Consider the following 18,790-nt stretch of genomic DNA (forward strand, 5'->3'; position numbering starts at 1 on the left):
TACAGGATGAAAGCTGGCACCTAAACACCAAAATTTGTTAGGCTGAAGTGTAACGTATTATAAAGGTACGAGAAGACACTGGACAGTATGTTCTGCTTGACCTGAGGGGGGAATGTCAGGGCAAAGCCACAAGCGATTAGTAGGACAGCAGTAATCTGAGCTAGTGTGTGATCGTTGGTTGGTCTGAGGTGGAGCCTTGGACACAGGGAGGAGAGAAGGAGTCCTACCAGGAGGAGCACACATATTCACACAGCCTAATCCTTACACTGTAATACACTCAGATATTTACAGAGGCTTACAGCCTATCCTGTGACTGTATTCACCACACCAAAAGAGATCCAGTGAGATTGTGCAAAGCTCCTCTTACTCACTGAGGTAAGTGAAGCTATGAAAGAAATGTGCTTCTTTATTATTGGGCTGCTTGTCACATGGATTATGTTGTTGCATGTGAAGTGTGTTAACTGTTATCTCAAAGTTTCAACATATGCTGTACACAATCTGAGATTAAAGCTAAAAATAATGTTATAATTTATGTAGTAAATGTTTTTTTACATTCACAACAAATATTTTCAAAAGAGCTTTTATTTTTGGGAATTCTTTCTTGACTGTTCACTTTTGTTCATGATCTGCTGTTTCAGATCTACATTCTGCTTTCTATATGGTGAAATCCAGCATCGATCTTCTGAAGTCCCAACCCGTATAATCGACGAATCATTTACCCGCCGGCTGCCCAGGACACCCAGATTTATACATGCTCTTCTATTTAAAAACGTCCACTTTACAAGCTGAATAAGATAACAAAAATTAATTCTGCTATTCCTGGAAATGGCTATACTGAAGGATGTGGAAGATCCTAGATTTCCTCCGGGGTATCCTGACTCATATGAATGATGTAAGCACTCAGAAAAAGTCTGGAAACGCTGTTACCATGACAAGGAATCCTCAACAGTAAACTGTGTCTACCATTTAGACTGTATCCGGACAACCCAGCCCAACCCAAACCAGCCCAGACCAGCCTAGCTTAGCCAGGGGGTTCCTTTCTACAAGTTCCACAAAACATGGAGGTAAAAGGCGTTGGGGGAGCATGATCTATCGTCCCCAATCCTCGCTTACGGAACAAAATGAGGGATTTCCCCTCTCAACCTCTTCCCTGAGGTCAACCCAGCACAGCACCACCCTGATAAGTCCGACTTAGCAGGGCACTCGGTAAGGACACATCTTCTTCTGTTACCATAAGCTACTCCTTATAGCCTGGATGGTAAACACCACAGCACCAGGAGGCTCCAAATTGCCAAAACGTATATTACTACCCAGAAACTACTGCTGATCTTGTATACATCAGGATTTGTCTGACAAATTTTGGGAATGCTTCAGTAAAATTTTACTGCATACAAAATTTTATTGATTTAACCCTAGGCTAACATGAGGTCTGAGAGTATTAGAATACCTTAGACAGGAAATGCATGTTTTCTGGTTTCTACAAAATACTCCCAGGCTTAAATCCCTGCAGAGGATCCACAGTTATTGTTAACTTCCTCTGAGTCATCCACTCTGAACTTTGCACTATATGGCATGCAATTCATGGTATGCCACTTAAAAAGGTTGGGTGTTATTGAATGCAAGTTGGGATCATGAAGTAATTACATTTGTCTACCTGTGTGTTAATGGCTTTTACGTGTATAGGTCAGAAAGGGAGAAATGACTTGTTAGGTCTCATTTTTGTACCAACAGAAGTCATTTACTTATGACTCAGACTGGTTCATCAGGTATTGTGCAGTCAATCTTTACTGTAGTAACTTTAATGGTGAGACAAGGTCCCTCGGAAGTATATGTAGCGGTACAAGAGGTTGATATCGATCCTCTATTATCCCCTGTAACCTGGGATTCAATATGGTTTAGATTGAGGGATGAATAAAGTTTTTCCCCCATCAATCACACTATAAAATCTGCCACTTTGCACTTAAGGGCTTTTTACTCATCTTTCAATATTAGTAGGTGATGAGATTTCCAAACCAGCCAAAGCCGCATGGGCAATGACTCTAACTTGTGCGTTGGCATTTTGTTTTGATGTCTACATGCTTTAGATTGATGTAGTTGAGATTTGTTTTCTCTGCCTTCTCTGCTCTAACATGCTCACAGAAACTGTATTTAGCTACAGCCAAGCTTTAATCAACTAAGCTTTTAAGCTGCCACCACATATAACAAAACATAAAGTTTGGATACTTTGTAGGAGTGTGAACTCTTCAGTGTACACAGATCCTGTCAAGATTCCTTAGAAAAGCATACACATGCTATAAAGGCAGCGAGACAAATATTGTGGTCTGAAATGTTGTATTCAGTCTTCAGCATCAATTCGAAAAAATGTGAGAGAAGTAATACAATACTAAAAAAACAAACCAAAAACAAACCAAACAACCAATGAGAACATTCATGTAAGTGCATTTGGATTGAATTTTCCTATCTTTTGCCTGCTGTTTCTGGTGTCGCTGGCAAGGATAAAGTAGTTATTGAGGAGAAATGAATGAATTCCACCTAAAGGAAGATATAATTTACAGTGTCTGCATAGGCTGTTAGTATATTATATTAATAACGGTTAAGAAAGAAAATTATATATACCTTAAATGTATATTAATACCTTAATATTTTTCTCCTGGACACCATCATCTGTGTTAGAGTTTCACACATCTGTTTGTGCAGCCAGAATTTTATGTGTTAGATGTTTCTTGTTTTTTACACAGGGCACATTTTTAACAAGCGAACAGACATAAATGGAAGTGAAAGATCTTCAAAGCTACTAGGGGCAGAAAAATCTTAAGGCGGCAGCCATTGTAAAAATATCAAATTCCTCGTCTGAATACCTCCATAGATCCACAAATCAAACTACTTTCACTAGATATCTAAAGGTATTCCTTTTAAAAGTTTACACAAACTTAATTTGCACAGTAAAAAAATGTTAAATGCTGCAATGCAAATATATACGTGCTGAATGACAGCCAAACTACATGTTACATCGGTAGTGGTTTATTTGATGTAAAGTACTGGTACAACAATCCAGATTTTAACTCGGTTAACACACTTACATTTGTATAATCTGATCTATTCATAGAGAGACCAGTGTTAATTATGCATTAGCGCTGTTACTATAAACAGACTAAAACCTTCCAACATCAATGTTTGTGCCTTTCGACGAAGACATCAGACTTACCAGTGCCAGTGTTCCCATTTTGAAAGTATAAAGCCTTGAAGCTGGTTTAAATTTTAAGGATGTTAGATAACAGAAAAACGTGTGACATTTTATTGTCAGCCTTCAGCAAAGTCATGGCTGAAGTAGGCCGTCATGAATATATTTTCACGGACAAAGTGGACATGAAGTGCAGTGAAGGTTTGGATTTTTGATCATATAGATAGAAAGGAGTTTTGCTTATATGGAGACTAACCTTTACATGCTCCAAACACAGACTTGGGTTTGTCTAAATAACTGGATTTCTATCAGCAGAATCAAGTTAGAATTGAAATTAGGTGACAAAATAATAAGATGTCCAAAAAACCACCAAGAAAAAAAACAAGGTTGGAAATAATTTATGATGACTTGCAAAATATCATAGTAAAGAAAACAAAGATGTTCATCAGTAATGTGAAGTAAGTACGCTGATATATTAGTAGCCATGTATCGTAACACATGATTAGACAGATATCCTAATCCCTGCATTACATAATCAAACGAACTAGTGGAAAGTACAGGGATTAGACTTGAGTTTACTGGCAGGGCTTTTTTTTTTTTATGTCTTTCAGCAATGGAAAAGAAACTTGTGACGTTTAATTTTGCCACCTTGTGGAAAGAGTTCAGTAGTGCAGTAACCTAGTTGGCCAAACTGTCAATCTGCAGTTGCTTGGGGATGTAATAAGATGATGCATTTTCTTACATGATCTTCCATGGCTAGTAAATATTAGAGTATTTAATGTATGCCACCGCTTGGTCTTGTCAACAAGGCTTGGCTTTGTGAGATTTAAACTGCAGCAGCAGGGTTCAATGGAGCTCTGATTATCCTGTCATGACCTCAGTGCGCTGAAAAACAAAATTCGCTTTGTAGCATACATGAATTAGGCAACACTGGCTATGGTAGGACAGTGTATTCATTCTTCCTATCATAACAGGCTAACTGACAAGAATCAAATGATGTGGCAGAATCAAATTTGTCGCAATTGTAGAAGTGAGGAAGCGTACAGTGGAATCAGATCGCCTGCGTGTAAACCTGGTATGTTTTTCCCATTTAGCCATTTGTAACATCTGTCCTCTGAAATGTAATATTTTCACAAATCCAGCACATAATGGACCTATTTGTCTAGCTCCAAACCCCTAAAACCGTCACACTTAACCATATCTTTTTATTCATTCGGATCTGGACCCCATTTGTGGGTGGATTAATTCAGCAATCAAATTTGTCTCGTACGTGCCAGGTCTGTGATATCTGTTCCAGTTCTTTTCAGCAAAACTTTCACAGGCTCCTAACCTGAACAAATACACAAATGTGATTATGTTAAAACAGACAGGAAAAAACAAATCTGAATTGAGTAGTCCAGCCATCTGTCTCAACATTGCCTAAGGGAGCAGGTCAAGAATTACTAAGGGGAAATAACTTTTTAAAAAGCTTTTAAGCACATAGGAATCTCAACGAGTTCGTAACATAAGCAAGTCATAACTCAAAGCTTCTGGGAAATGAGACACAAGTTAAGATACTCAAGCATCGTGGTGCGAGCAAGTTGGAATACATGAACTTTCTTTTTTTTTTGTGTAAGGGAAAGGTGATAGTTGAGATGGTTAGCATATGTGGGTGCACCGTGTGTGGTGTCAAATGAGGAAGCTGCCAGATTAGCATCACCGGCTGCGTTCTAGAAAGAGCTAGTCAAAGGTGTCTGCCCATATGACTGTAGATAAAGCAGGCGGCATTAGTGTTAATCCTGTTCTGATCTTTGCAGAACACTTCTCTTCCATGTCCTTACTGCTTCACCAAACTCTGGAAGGAAAGGAGGAATCCAACAGTGAACAGTGACCCACTTTATTAAAGTTGTTCATAAAAGAAAAAAAAAATTAGCAGCGCTTGTTAGACACCAGTCAATTATTAGATTAGATTTGGAATGTATTTTTTTAAAAATGTGGAAAATCACCAAATATTTACAGGTGGTTTGTTAGGGCTCAAGGAGCGTTTTTTTTTTTTTTTTTACTGCAAACTGGCACAAAAATAAATAATTACACTTACTGCAAATTTTAATCCCAGTTATGCCACAGCCGTCAATGGCCAGAAGCCAGGGAGCCAATATTGACTATGCTTTCTAGGTAGGCAGGATGAACTACTCTCCCTGTCCTGTCACTCCCAAAAACACTGGACAATAATGAGTGTTAAACTCATGTATGCAGAAGAGGGCAAATAGCACTACTCTCTGAGTAGGTTATTCTGCCCTAAGAAGCTGCATGAAAAACAGCTTGATAAATTACTGTTGGTTGGTTTCTAATGTTTTGGGGAAGCATGTGTTCACCTTCAAAATCCACTGTAATAACCTGCAGTGTGTTTGTTAATGCATTTTATTGTTTACATAGAATACTCTGTTTTATGATACAGGCTCCTGTGATATCATTATTATATAGGTTTTAACATTAGGTGTCTTAGTTTCCTGAAACAGAAGACTCAAGTATTTACACTAGTAAAAAGTTTATACGGTATGCGCACACTCTCTCTGTCTCTGTCTCTTTCTCTCTCTCTCACACACACACACACACACACACACACACACACACACACACACACACACACACACACACACACACACACACACACACACACACACACACACACACACACACACACACACACACACACACAGCACCTGGCCAGTTGAAGTGCTGTGTCAACTCTGTTTGAACCTGCAGGGTTCCTTTCATAGACTCATGAATCAAAACCTGGTGTATTCCACTCAGCCACAGCATTTGGACTGCTGGACCCAACTGAATAAAATATGCCATCCATGTGTTTTGTGTAGACTGTATTTTCATTCCTTAGAAAAAAAATCCATCTTGGTCTGTTGATCAGTTTCTGCTCTTTTACAAAACCATTGTGAAGACAACAAGACTGCAGTCTTGTAGCTCTGAGATAGAAATAATTCACCCACAAATGTTAACATTGTAGACAGTGAATGATAATTACACTGAGTGAAAGTTTGCACTGAGTGCTGAATAATCACAATGTACTCCATACAAAGCTTTTTTTTTCCTTTTTTCTTTTACATATCCACTGTGGAGTTACAATCAGCATGTGAAGTAATTTATGTTATTTACATAGGCAATTAGGTTTACTTTACAGTGTAGTCCCTTTTACTTTAATTTACAGTACACAGTATGTGATTAATACAAATCTTTCTTCAAAAGGAAAAAAAAAGAAAGAAACAGAAAGAACTCAAGTAAAGAAGAGCTTTCGTACTGGAAAGAGTTCATGGAAAAGGCAAATTTACTCAAAAAGTGTATTTTTTAATATTATTTCATTTAATAGTATTTTTTATATACTATTTATAGCACTATTTTAATACACTATTTTTTAAGAGTAAAGCCCATTTGTCGACCAGTATGCTCTTTTTGTAGCGACGTACCATACCCACCACAAACCAACCTCCCAAATGTAGTTTCTGAAAGTCTGATTTTCACTCGGAGATATGACTGTAGCTAATAGTTTGTTGTGATCGTTGGAATAAAACCATATAAAACAAATATATTCAAACCCAGAGTGTGTATTTGTGGCCTCATGAGGTCAGCTGTAACACCAATTACACCCAGCTGCAGTGATGAAACCGACAGCCTGCACCACATTCTAGCACGATACGAAACACGAAAGGTGCTTAATGACAGACATTATACTTTTACATTCAAATCATCATGAGCATGTATTCATGTCCAAAGAGCTTAGTAATTAGGCCTCAAACTGATGTGGCTGGACATGGAGAATTTGAAATTGGAACACGGATGGAATGGAAAATGGTTTTTAAATTGTTTTAACTGTGATCAAGCAAATCCTAGATGTCCTTTTAACAAGCAATTATAAGTCGAATAGAAGTCTGACAGAAGTGAAACCGTGGTTTTTTGCAGTTATAATCAATCCGATTTCTCACAACCCCAAAAATACAACTTTGTTATATCTGCATGTTTATCATTGACATGCCATGCTTTGATGAATTTCCACAAATGATAATATAATCATTTGGCTCTTGAAGTGACAGAGATGTAACAACGCTTTTTTCATCACTGAGTCAAATGAAATGTGAAAGAAAAAGCCACGATTGAAGAACTGTCATAAATGAGACATCCTTTATGATGATGGCTTTTCTTTCTTTATGGCTACCATCCCCGTGCATGTTCTCCAATTGTGGTTTTCCTACCTACCATGCTCCAGGTGTCTTAATTCTGTCTGGCATATCATCCTGTATTCCTGCCTCACACCTACAGCTACCAGGATAGGCTCTAAATTCAGTGACCATTCTTCAGGACAAAGTAGTTACTGAAGATAAAACGTGTTTTTTAAATATATCTTTTTAACAAGTTCGTATTTTTAAGCTTCATTTGTGGTTTTGCTTTTAACTAGTATTATCACTTGTGCCTAAAACGTTTTAGGACTATTAATTAACTTATTTTTTTGCCCTTAAAGTGTGATTTGAAGTAACCCCAAGTTCCTCTAAAGGTACATGAGCTATTGTCTTGTTGTATGTATTGCAATGTGACTTCTGAAGAAGTGCAGGAATAAACTATTACGAATGTGTTGCTTTTTTACTAACATCACTGTATTATAAATGTTTAAAACATTAGGTAGGGAAACACTTATAGGATGGATGAGGCTATTAATAGCTTCTGTTATGGCAGCAGTAATGCTTACAGATGACTTATTGATGAAGCTAAGACATATTAATTTTTACTTTGTCATAACTTTAGCACTTGGCTATACATCATACTCTTACAGCTGTCCTCATAGTTTGTATACATAGACGGGTTAATTACAGCACTAATAGTAAGTACATAAACACCTATTAACACCAGGTGTCCATACTGTTCCAAGACTACTGTGTTAATTGCAAAAAAGTGGTTAAAGGTGGTGGTAGGAGCAATGAAGATCAACAAGCAACCAATCAAGCTTGGTGTTTGATTATTTATTTCTGCAATCAAGTGAAAAAAAAAAAAATCATTATTGGCTTCCCATTGACTAATATGTTCCATTTTCGGAGAAGTTTATTGACACAGCGTTAAGTTATTAGACTTTACACATTCTGGCGTAATGGGGATTTGGATATAAAATATTTAAGTGCTTGGCTGCATGAATAAATAATAAGAAAAATTTAAAATTTATCTTCATTTGTGAGAAACAGAGATTAAACATCTGCCAAAAATAGTATTGAGTTTTTTCATACTCAGAATGAACAAAATCCAAAACACACAGAACATAAAACTGGAATCGAATTGAATCATGTTTCTCATGGAAAAAAGAACGTTCAAGATCAACCCAAATGTTGCCTAAAGGAGAATAAATAATGTGATTTGTTTCGTGTGGTAAAGAAATACTGCGTAATATATTTCAGGTTTCAGATGATATTTTAGAACATGCTTTTATCTAGAGTAACTTGCAAAATGAACTCTGCAGAAGGGCCAACCAGCTAATAGGAAACAGTGGTTATACACTCAGCGCTTCACTTCAATAGGAACACCTGTATCCCTGCTCATTCATTCATCAATCTAATAAGCCAATGATCTAAGCTCATGGCAGCTAAGCAGACACACAAACAAAAACAGGTGAAGTGCTCTGGTTCATATTTACATTACAGTTGGAAATGAGGGGGGAAAAAAACTAGCAGTGTTTCCCAGTCTTCAGCAGTCCAATTCTGGTGAGCCTGTTCACAATGTAGATTTAGATTTATTTTCTTGACTGACAGAACTGGAATCTGTCATGGTATTCGGCTGTTGAAGCACATCTGCTTCAAGATTTGATATGTTGTGAGTTCTGAGATCCATTTCTGCATACTATGCAGAACCTGCAGACCCAGTGGTCACAATTTGCTTATTTCACATCGTTCTGTGTAAAATCTATAGGCTGCTGTCAAAAAAGTAAATCAGCAAACCTCTGAAATTAAGACCAGCCTATCTTGCACCAACAGCTAAGCCACGCTCCATGCTGATGTTTAATATGAATTTGCATGATAAGCATTAATTGTGCACACTACAGCGTTTTCTGTCTGTGTTTGAAGATAGCATTAGATTCAGCTGACAGACGCATACTGTTTATTACATCCCTCTTGGTACCACTACAGGAAAAAGTGCTGTTCCTTCCTAACGTATGAATTACAGTTGTTCACTGCAAAAATAACACAGAGATTTCTTTAAAAGACAGACATTTATAGTAAGGGTGGTCTTGTGTTTCTTCCTTCAAAAGCTTTGGCTGTTAAAGTATTTCTTAAAAAATCTATCCATCTCTTTATGGCATATACATTTTTAGATCTGTATCAGCCAAGGCTAAACAGATCATATTTCACAAACCACATAGACCACCACACAGCAAGTTTGCCAAAACACTTAACTGTGCGTCCTGTCTGGATTTGTTCTTAGCTGCTACACATTTCCCACTTCCTGATCTGGGGAAATGTTTTCCTCTTGCTGATCATGGAAGGCAGCAGATGGCACAAGACCACTATCTGTAGGTGGTAATAAGACTGTAATATTATTCAGGTGTGCAGAATAAAGAGGGATTGATGATGTAAATGATGATATAATGCTAAAATGAACATATACCTACTTGGACAATGATGAACAAGATGCACAGTCATGCTAGCAAAACAAATATATAATTGAGGTCTTGCGTGTCTTTTGTTGCACGCACGCACACACACGCATACACGCACGCACGCACGCACGCGTACACACACACACACACACACACACACACACACACACACACACACACACACACACAAACACACAGACACACACACACACACACACACACACACACACACACACACACACACACACACACACACAACACCAACAGGAATAAGTACGTTTGTCTGGCTAAATCTGTTCCCATTCACTAAATCAACAGTTTCATTAAACAGAGAGGGACTGCAGTGGGTTTTTACTTTTACAAATGCTGAGGTTGAATGTTTGGACATGCTTATAAATACTGATGTGGGGTCCCCACCCTGGCGGATGTTCTACGCCCTCGTGAAAACTGAGAAAAGGATCGCATAAAGAGTAAGGTCTGATCTATGGCATCGAAAGAAAAGAAAAAAAAACTCTTTGCATTCACCTTGAGCAAACAGAGAAGGGTACAGTAAGGATGAAACACGGGTCACAAATAGGGCATAAGAGCACAAAATGAGCACAGAACCTATTAGTGCTAATCTATAAATGCAAACGGCAAAAACAGTTTTGTTCCTGACATACTTACAAATCCATTATATACTCTTGTGAGAAAGAAGAAGGCGACTCTTTATTCAACACCACCAGTTCATCTATATGTCCACATCTGAATTTCCACAACTATATGTTGAATATCTGAATGAAATTACTTGATATACCCTAAGGGCAAACAGTTTAGTATTGTGTTATTATTGTCTTTTATAATAATGCCTAATGTATGATATTTTTTCTTTGTCTTGTAGAGTTTCAATGCTCCACGCCGTTCTAAGATGAAGTTATGGAAAAAGGCCATTTTTGCCTTTATACTTCTTAGCGCTGCTCTCTCTCTCCTGCTTATCATAACAATGGTACCTGCTGGGTCCATCATCACTTGGGACTCAACTATATCTGTACATCCTTTAACAATAACACCATTACCATCATTATCATCAACATTATCATCGCCGCCCAAGGTGACCAGTCGGCGGCGAGTGGGCAGAGCATCTGAGGACATGGAGTCTCTCTTATCTGAGTGTAAGAAACACACACTATTTTCCTGTGGATTAGTTGGGCTAAAAATAAACTGTTTGAGATTTACAGTACTGCTCAGCCATTTATGCTGTTTCATTTACACATCTCACTCACATCACACCTCGTATTTCGGGTCCCAGGGACCCAAGACAGATTACAAGGGGATAAAGAGCCCAGTCTTTTACAATCAGGCCAATTATAAATTGATGGTGAGATGTCAACATTAGTGAGAATATTATGGTTTCAATTCTAAGATTAAAGATTCCCAAATGACCCAAAATCCATGTTTATATAGAGTGAAAAATCAGTTCTTAAACTGTTGAGTTTAAAATGTATTTTAATGCCAGAAATATGCACTCACCTGATCCCTAAATCTTCATGCTGCTCAAGTTATCAGTCAAGAGGCCATTGTATTATAAAGTAAGATATAATCCACCCTTACATGTCTCCCAAGTTGTTGAATTCAGGCCAAAAAAAACATGCCAGCACTGCTCTGCCTTGTAAAGCACACGTATGCCTTCCCTTTTAAAACTTTTTTACTGCCAGTTTTCAGATATTTTATTTATTTATTTATTTATTTATTTATTTATTTATTTATTGCTGTCTTGCAGTTTCCTACCTGTTTCAGACCTTTACTGAGGGTGAGCTACAGAGGGTCATCAGGTCATTGGTGGACAGTAAAGTTGGGAGAAGGACCAAGCGGGCAAAAAGTGCAGAGGTCTGCTCATTGCACCAGGTGGTGCTAACAGTGAGTGAACTGGGCCTAGGTTATGAAAGCGATGAGACAGTGCGCTTCCGTTACTGCAGAGGAAAGTGTACCAGGCGCCTCAGCAACTATGACATGGTGCTGAAAAACCTGATCCAGCGCAAGGCATCCGAGAAAGACTTAACCACTAAAGGGGGCAGTGCTAAGACGGAGAGAGCACCCTACAGCCGCTGCTGCCGGCCCACCAAATACGAGAACATGTCATTTTTTGACAATAAGGCAAAGTTCTTCACCATTCAGGACGTGTCAGCCAGAAAGTGTGGCTGTGTGTGAGACTGCAGAGTTTGCTGACATGGGACTTGAGAAAGAGTCAATTAGGTGAAAGTGGAAGGTGAATTATGTCCATAAAAATTCATTTGGAGAGTCCATGCTGAATCCATGCATTTCATAATCAAAGCCACAGGCTAGATAGTTGTGTCTGACCCTCTGGCAGTGCAGATAGTGGGATGATAGAAGGTCGGTGATAATGCTTTTAAGGGTTTCTACAGAGTTTGGAGCTTAGGAGAAAGAAGATGCTTTAGTGATATGACCGCATGCGAAGTAGCAACATCCAGTGCTGAGACACAACACTGGCCTTTTTATTGAATAATTTTAAATAGGAAATTTCCATATGGACTAAAGCAGTATAGAAACATGTTCTTTTTTTTTTTTCTTTTTTTTTGGTAACAGATACAATCTGTATATTCAAGAATGAAGTTATCCACAGCTACCTCATTTGTATTTGGTTACAGAAATACACATCACACCAGTTCCCATGTGGTCAACTATTCATTGATATAGATGTTTATAAACACCAAATGCTCAGGTCAAATACTGAAGAAGAAAAAAAAAAGCATACACTGCTACTTGAAGTGAAAACCCATAAACTCACACCTTCATTTTCTTTGTACTTGTCAAAAGTACAATCGAACTTGATGCATTTCACAGCCCAAATACAGAACTGTGTCTTTTTTGATGAATCCAAATTTCATGTTGTAGGTCATGAACACTGATGTCTGAGACAATTCTGTTGAAGTTTAAAAATTAAGTTGTTTGTATTATGTCTTATCAAATTGTGACAGAACTTCCAATCAAATGTGCTGCTTTTTATGAACTGTTGTTACCTGATAGTTTTAACTTTAAAAGACATCTGCTCATGATTCTTAAAGATTATGCTCTAGTATATCTATGGGGTTAAGTGAGACTTGTTGGATTGTCCCATATTTTTAGCCCACTGTGCACAGCATTAACATCTAAGTCCCTGTAAGTCAAGTGGCCACAAATAACTAAACAGAACAGTTAGATAACTTTCACATCTAATTTTGAAGGTTCTCTATGTTTTATCCCAGAAAAGGTCAAATTATATACAGGAAGTAATTGCACACACAAGCACAGACAGATTTTGGCCTGAATTATATTCAGAGATATCATGCTGTAAACACAACCTTTAGAAAATTAAATGGACTAAATGGACACAAGGCGAAAGGAGGTAAAGAAGCATACAGCCTCATAGCCACATTAGACTTAGATTTACCTACAACACAACAAAAAAGACACGTCAGTAATTAATGGTTTCTTACAATTCTTTCAATATCGATAGAAGCGTAATTCATGTTCTTTTTTATGTTCTAATAGGCTTCACATTTTTTTTATATAGTTGCAGATTTGCAACTGGAATATTGCAAATATTATGAATGGTTTCACAATCATCATTAAGAGAAATGCTTTAGGTCAGAGACATAAAATGAATGTTCTGGAAAACTCTAATTCATGGGAAATGGGATGCAATAATAAAATCAGTATACATTTACTATATTGCAACTCACAGATAATACTTTATATGTTAATATATTCTTATTTTGTTTCTTTCAAATACTGTATGTCTCAAAAAAGTGCTTTTTTAAGTGGAACACATTTTTGGGTTAATTTTGTCCATTAGTTTTGGACCAGATTGTATTTTAGCATAAAGTGTAGGACTGTATTTTGTTTTATATTACTCTGTGTACCTCTGTGTAAAGATGACCTGAAAGAGGCAGTACAATGTGTGTACAGAAAGCTTCTTCTTAAGTTACCAATTTACAGATTTAGGCAGCGTTGGACTTTTGCCAGACCAACAGCAGGAATGTTGATGCAGTGCATCTTTGATGTGAATAATCGATATTTATTAGACAGTGGTGTGCATATTTATTTAGATACTTTACTCTAAAGGGAGATATTGACTTATTTATTTAAACAAATCCCAGCTTGTGCCAAATGTATTTTCTAACAAATCTACTATTCCTAAGTAACTGCTGAATAAACATACTCAGCTTTACAAAAAAAAAACAATGTCTCCTTTTTATTCCATTGCATCCAAACCCCAAGTGTTCTTTCTCTGTTCCTGAAGATTGCAACCTGATGGCTGACTCCATTGCCTCAACAACAAAATAATAATCATGGCGTAAACAAATGTCCGAGCCCCAAAGAAACATGCTTTTAGAAATCTTTGCAAGTTGAACAGAGCTAATGAGTCGCTTAGAGTAGCTCTTCTGAAGTAACTCATCTAAGGTGGTCTCTAGCGTCTGAGTGAAGCCAGACGCATTACTGAAGACCTTCATTAATATGGACATTACATCAGCTTCTAAAATTCTAGTCAGACTATGTCTTTTTCAAGATCCCAAATTGAACAAAAGCAGTTATTTTTTTCAATGGGGAAAAAAATGTTTGTACAGCCACAAGTAGCTCATCCATCAATATGAGTTCATATAAAAGTACAAAAAAGAATTACAACATACTCTTTGTTGAAACATGCCTGTAAATGCAACCATGGCTCACTGCAATAAACAATTACCATAGTGAGGAAAGTATGTCTGCTCTGCTGTGTGCTTGCGCTATGCAAGGAAACAAATTTAACACGTTTAGCAAGCTCTACTTAATGCCAGCATTTAAAAATAGAAGCTTCAGCTGGCAAATAACAATGTGTGCATTTGATATCTACAGAACATCTGACTACGATACTATCAAGACCACAACTTACTGTAAATAATTTAGTTACAATATTTGCAGGTTGGTATTTTACTAAGAAACTGCTTAAGGTTTGGGCAAATTAAAATTTCTTGTGATCATTCTTGTTTTACACATGAAACCAATTATTGTCACCTCAAACAGTTCCCCTCTGGCCATGCCATTCACAATATCGTCAATCCATTACAACAAATAAACCGCCTTGAATTCCACACAACTCGTTCACCCACCGTTTAATCTTGTGTAATGGGTTTCTTAATGAGAATGTCTTTCACCATGTTTCAAGATGCTTTTCTGTACAGGGTGCAGAAAGCCTGTAAACATATAATGGCTGTTGATGACAGGCAGATTCATGAACAGGTTTAATACGTTACGTATACAGTGGTCTGAATTAGATTTAAAGACTGCACTTAAATGTGTTTCAAAAACACTGTACACTGTACAAATTGTGAATAAAAAAGGAATGCAATAATTTACAAATCTCAAACTTATATTTCATTCACAATAGAATATAGATAACATATCAAATGTTGAAAGTGAACATTTTGAAATGTCATGTCAAATATTGGCTCATTTTGGAATTCATGAGAGCTACACATTCCAAAAAAGTTGGGACAGGTAGCAATAAGAGGCCGGAAAATTTAAATTGACACATAAGAAACAGCTGGAGGACCAATTTGCAACTTATAAGGTCAACTGGCAACATGATTGGGTATAAAAAGAGCCTCTCAGAGTGGCAGTGTCTCTCAGAAGTCAAGATCGGCAGAGGATCACCAATTCCCCCAATACTGCGGCAAAAAATAGTGGAGCAATATCAGAAAGGAGTTTCTCAGAGAAAAATTGCAGAGTTTGAAGTTCTCATCATCTACAGTGCATAATATCATCCAAAGATTCAGAGAATCTGGAACAATCTCTGTATGTAAGGGTCAAGGCTGGAAAAAGATACTGGATGCCCGTGATCTTCGGGCCCTTAGATGGCACTGCATCACATGCAGGAATGCTACTGTAATAGAACTCACAACATGGGCTCAGGAATACTTCCAGAAAACATTATCGGTGAACACAATCTACCGTGCCATTCGCTGTTGCCGGCTTAAACTCTATTGGTCAAAAAAGAAGCCATATCTAAACATGATCCAGAAGCGCAGGCGTTTTCTCTGGGCCAAGGCTCATTTAAAATGGACTGTGGCAAAATGGAAAACTGTTCTGTGGTCAGACGAATTAAAATGTGAAGTTCTTTTTGGAAAACTGGGACGCCATGTCATCCGGACTAAAGAGGATAAGGACAACCCAAGTTGTTATCAGCGTTTAGTTCAGAAGCCTGCATCTCTGATGGTACGGGGTTGCATGAGTGCGTGTGGCATGGGCAGCTTACACATCTGGAAAGGCAACATCAATGCTGAAAGGTATATTCAAGTTCTAGAACAACATATGCTCCCATCCAGACGTCGTCTCTTTCAGGGAAAACTTGGCATTTTCCAACATGACAATGCCAGACCACATACTGCATCAATTACAACTTCATGACTGTGTAGAAGGACAATCCGGGTACTGAAATGGCCAGACTGCAGTCCAGATCTTTCACCCATAGAAAACATTTAGTGCATCATAAAGAGGAAAATGCGACAAAGAAGACCTAAGACAGTTGAGCAACTAGAAGCCTGTATTAGACAAGAATGGGACAACATTCCTATTCCTAATCTTGAGCAACTTGTCTCCTCAGTCCCCAGACTTTTGCAGACTGTTATAAAAAGAAGAGGGGATGCCACACAGTGGTAAACATGGCCTTGTCCCAACTTTTTTGAGATGTGTTGATGCCGTGAAATTAAAAATCAACTTATTTTCCCTTTAAAATAATACATTTCCTCAGTTTAAACATTTGATATGTCATCTATGTTGTATTCTGAATTCTGTATTCTGTTTGTACATGCACAGAAATAGAAGATGTTTTGGGGTGCATTATTGCAATGTCTGCATTAAAACGGCATTAATCTTTAACAACGCTATCAAACTGGACAGCAAGAGCAGCTACTGCCGTACATCGTCCACCATCATTTGTAGTTAAATGCATCACATGACTGCATGACATATTTAAAAAATACATGCTTGTTTTTGAATTTCACTACAATGTTTGTTTTTGAAACGCTCCGTCTTTTCTGAACGAAAATGTTGTCTTAATGTGAATGGAAGGCCAAAACAGAAAAAACAGAAAAATACATCTAGACTGTGGGACAAGCCTACTTGATTTGACTTTAAATTCCCACCGTTTACGGTACAAAGTGAAACAAAATAACGTAACAACATAAATTAACAAAAGGTAACAAAACTAACTAGGACCGAACATAAAGTGGGCGTGTGCGACATTTAGTTTGAAAACAACATGACATTGAGGCAGTAGATGCAGTGACACTGCAGCATCAACCAGTATGGAATACAGAAGATTTGTGTGCAAATGATTATTGCAAATGAATTGTCTATATAATAATAAGTACTGTAAATGCAATGTGCAAAATAGCAATTATTTACAAACAGTTTGTGTCAGGGTGTCTGTCCTGTGTGTCAGTCCAGTCCCTTTTTATTAAGTAGTCGAATGGCTGGTGGAAAGAAACTGTTACACATTTTGGATGTGAAGACCTGAATGTTTCAGTTCCTTTTTCCAGACGGCACAAGCGTGAAGAGTGTGTAGAGGTTTGATCAGTCACAATGCTGGTGTCTTTGCGGATGCAGCGTGTTGTGTTAACGTCCATGCTGGAGAGAAGAGAGACCCTGATCACCTTCACGTTCCTGCTTGGAGTTTATCCAAGTCAATGAATTTTGTACAAGATATATTTAATGAGAATGAGCATATGCTGGTGTGCACAGTGTTCTGTAACTGATAACTTAAAATAAATGCACAATAAAGTTGCATTCTGGTTCGTTTTTTTCATATTACTAGTAAGGTAAACCAACAACAAAACTAACTATAACAAAACTAAAAATCGCGTGCGTTACATTATTTTTGGTTAAAATGACCCAAAATATTTATGTACATATTGTGATAATGGACCTGGTATTTTAATAAATTTGTACCAAAAGTTGAGTTTGTTTGTTTGTATGTTGTTACACTTAGGGATTCTGCTTTAAATCTAGGCAAGTGCATGTGTATACATTCTGACTACTGTTCAATTAATTCAATTTGCATAACATTATTAAGATAAATATTTGTTCTAAAATGTGAGCTCAATACTTCAAATGTTTCCAGTGTTGTTTTTTAGTCAAGGCAATGATTTAAGGATGTCACCCACAACTAAGCTAGTCCAACAAGTCTAAACACGTTGAACGTAGTCACACAAATAAAACGTCTCCTGAAGAAAATTCGAGAAATTTCTCAACGGCATGATCTCTACCGGTTCACCTGTGATTAGCGTAGAAATCAGCCAATCGGGTTCCTTCTCTATTAGAAGGGCGGGATTGTAACGAGTGCACCTGGAAAGACGGCGGGAATTACGGAGGTTAAGAGGTTGTGGTTTTGTTTGTTTGTGTGTTTAACTTGCCATGGTATTTAAAAACTGATGAGCCAGAACAGAGCTAGGAGACTACTGTGACCACTGTGTAAGGAGATAGCATTGCTGGCTTTACAATTTAGTTTAGTCTTGGAATGATGCTGAAATACAAAATGGAGACTTTCTAACATGGATAATTATCCCAAAATGAACAACTTCCCACCTGATTAATGGATAATAATTGTGTTCCTTGAACCCAGGACTTAATATTTTGTACTACTTTATATTATATGTGTGTCCTGTGGTCTCCAGCTCAATAGCCTATATTAATTTGTGTCCATGAATAATTATTAATTAACCATAATGCCACCTTAGATGGCTTGAAGGGACACGACATCAGCAACTACATGTGTAGTGAATGTGCAGTATTGTTTGCTACTTGTTTTAATTTTTTTTTAACCAGCCTTATAACGCGATTTACCATGTACTACATCTAATATACAAAATGTATAAAAGTGTTTACCTGAATTCTTACTTGGTGCAGAGTTTTGTTAACAGCAACCTTCCCTGAAACAGAGAAGCCATTCACATAGATGATGATGTATT

General features: G+C 37.5%; 1 protein-coding gene across 1 annotated transcript; it reads left to right on the forward strand.

Annotated features, from left to right (window-relative positions):
* The first annotated feature begins 24 nt into the window (after positions 1 to 24).
* Positions 25 to 14,348, forward strand: LOC310717049 (uncharacterized protein). Its single transcript, XM_083524708.1, has 4 exons — positions 25 to 375; positions 639 to 1,206; positions 10,687 to 10,957; positions 11,566 to 14,348. The coding sequence occupies exons 3-4, from the start codon at positions 10,714 to 10,716 to the stop codon at positions 11,991 to 11,993; spliced, it is 672 nt and encodes a 223-aa protein (XP_083380834.1). The 5' UTR covers positions 25 to 375; positions 639 to 1,206; positions 10,687 to 10,713; the 3' UTR covers positions 11,994 to 14,348.
* The last annotated feature ends 4,442 nt before the right edge of the window (positions 14,349 to 18,790 follow it).

The sequence above is a fragment of the Silurus aristotelis genome, assembly GCF_946808225.1.
Source record: "Silurus aristotelis genome assembly, chromosome: 22".
Classification (NCBI taxonomy): Eukaryota; Metazoa; Chordata; class Actinopteri; order Siluriformes; family Siluridae; genus Silurus; species Silurus aristotelis.

Coding starts and splice junctions, on each gene's coding strand:
- LOC310717049 (XM_083524708.1), top strand. CDS start 10,714: ATGAAGTTATGGAAAAAGGCCATTTTTGCCTTTATACTTCTTAGCGCT. Junction 10,958..11,565: donor GGAGTCTCTCTTATCTGAGT/GTAAGAAACACA, acceptor GCTGTCTTGCAG/TTTCCTACCTGTTTCAGACC.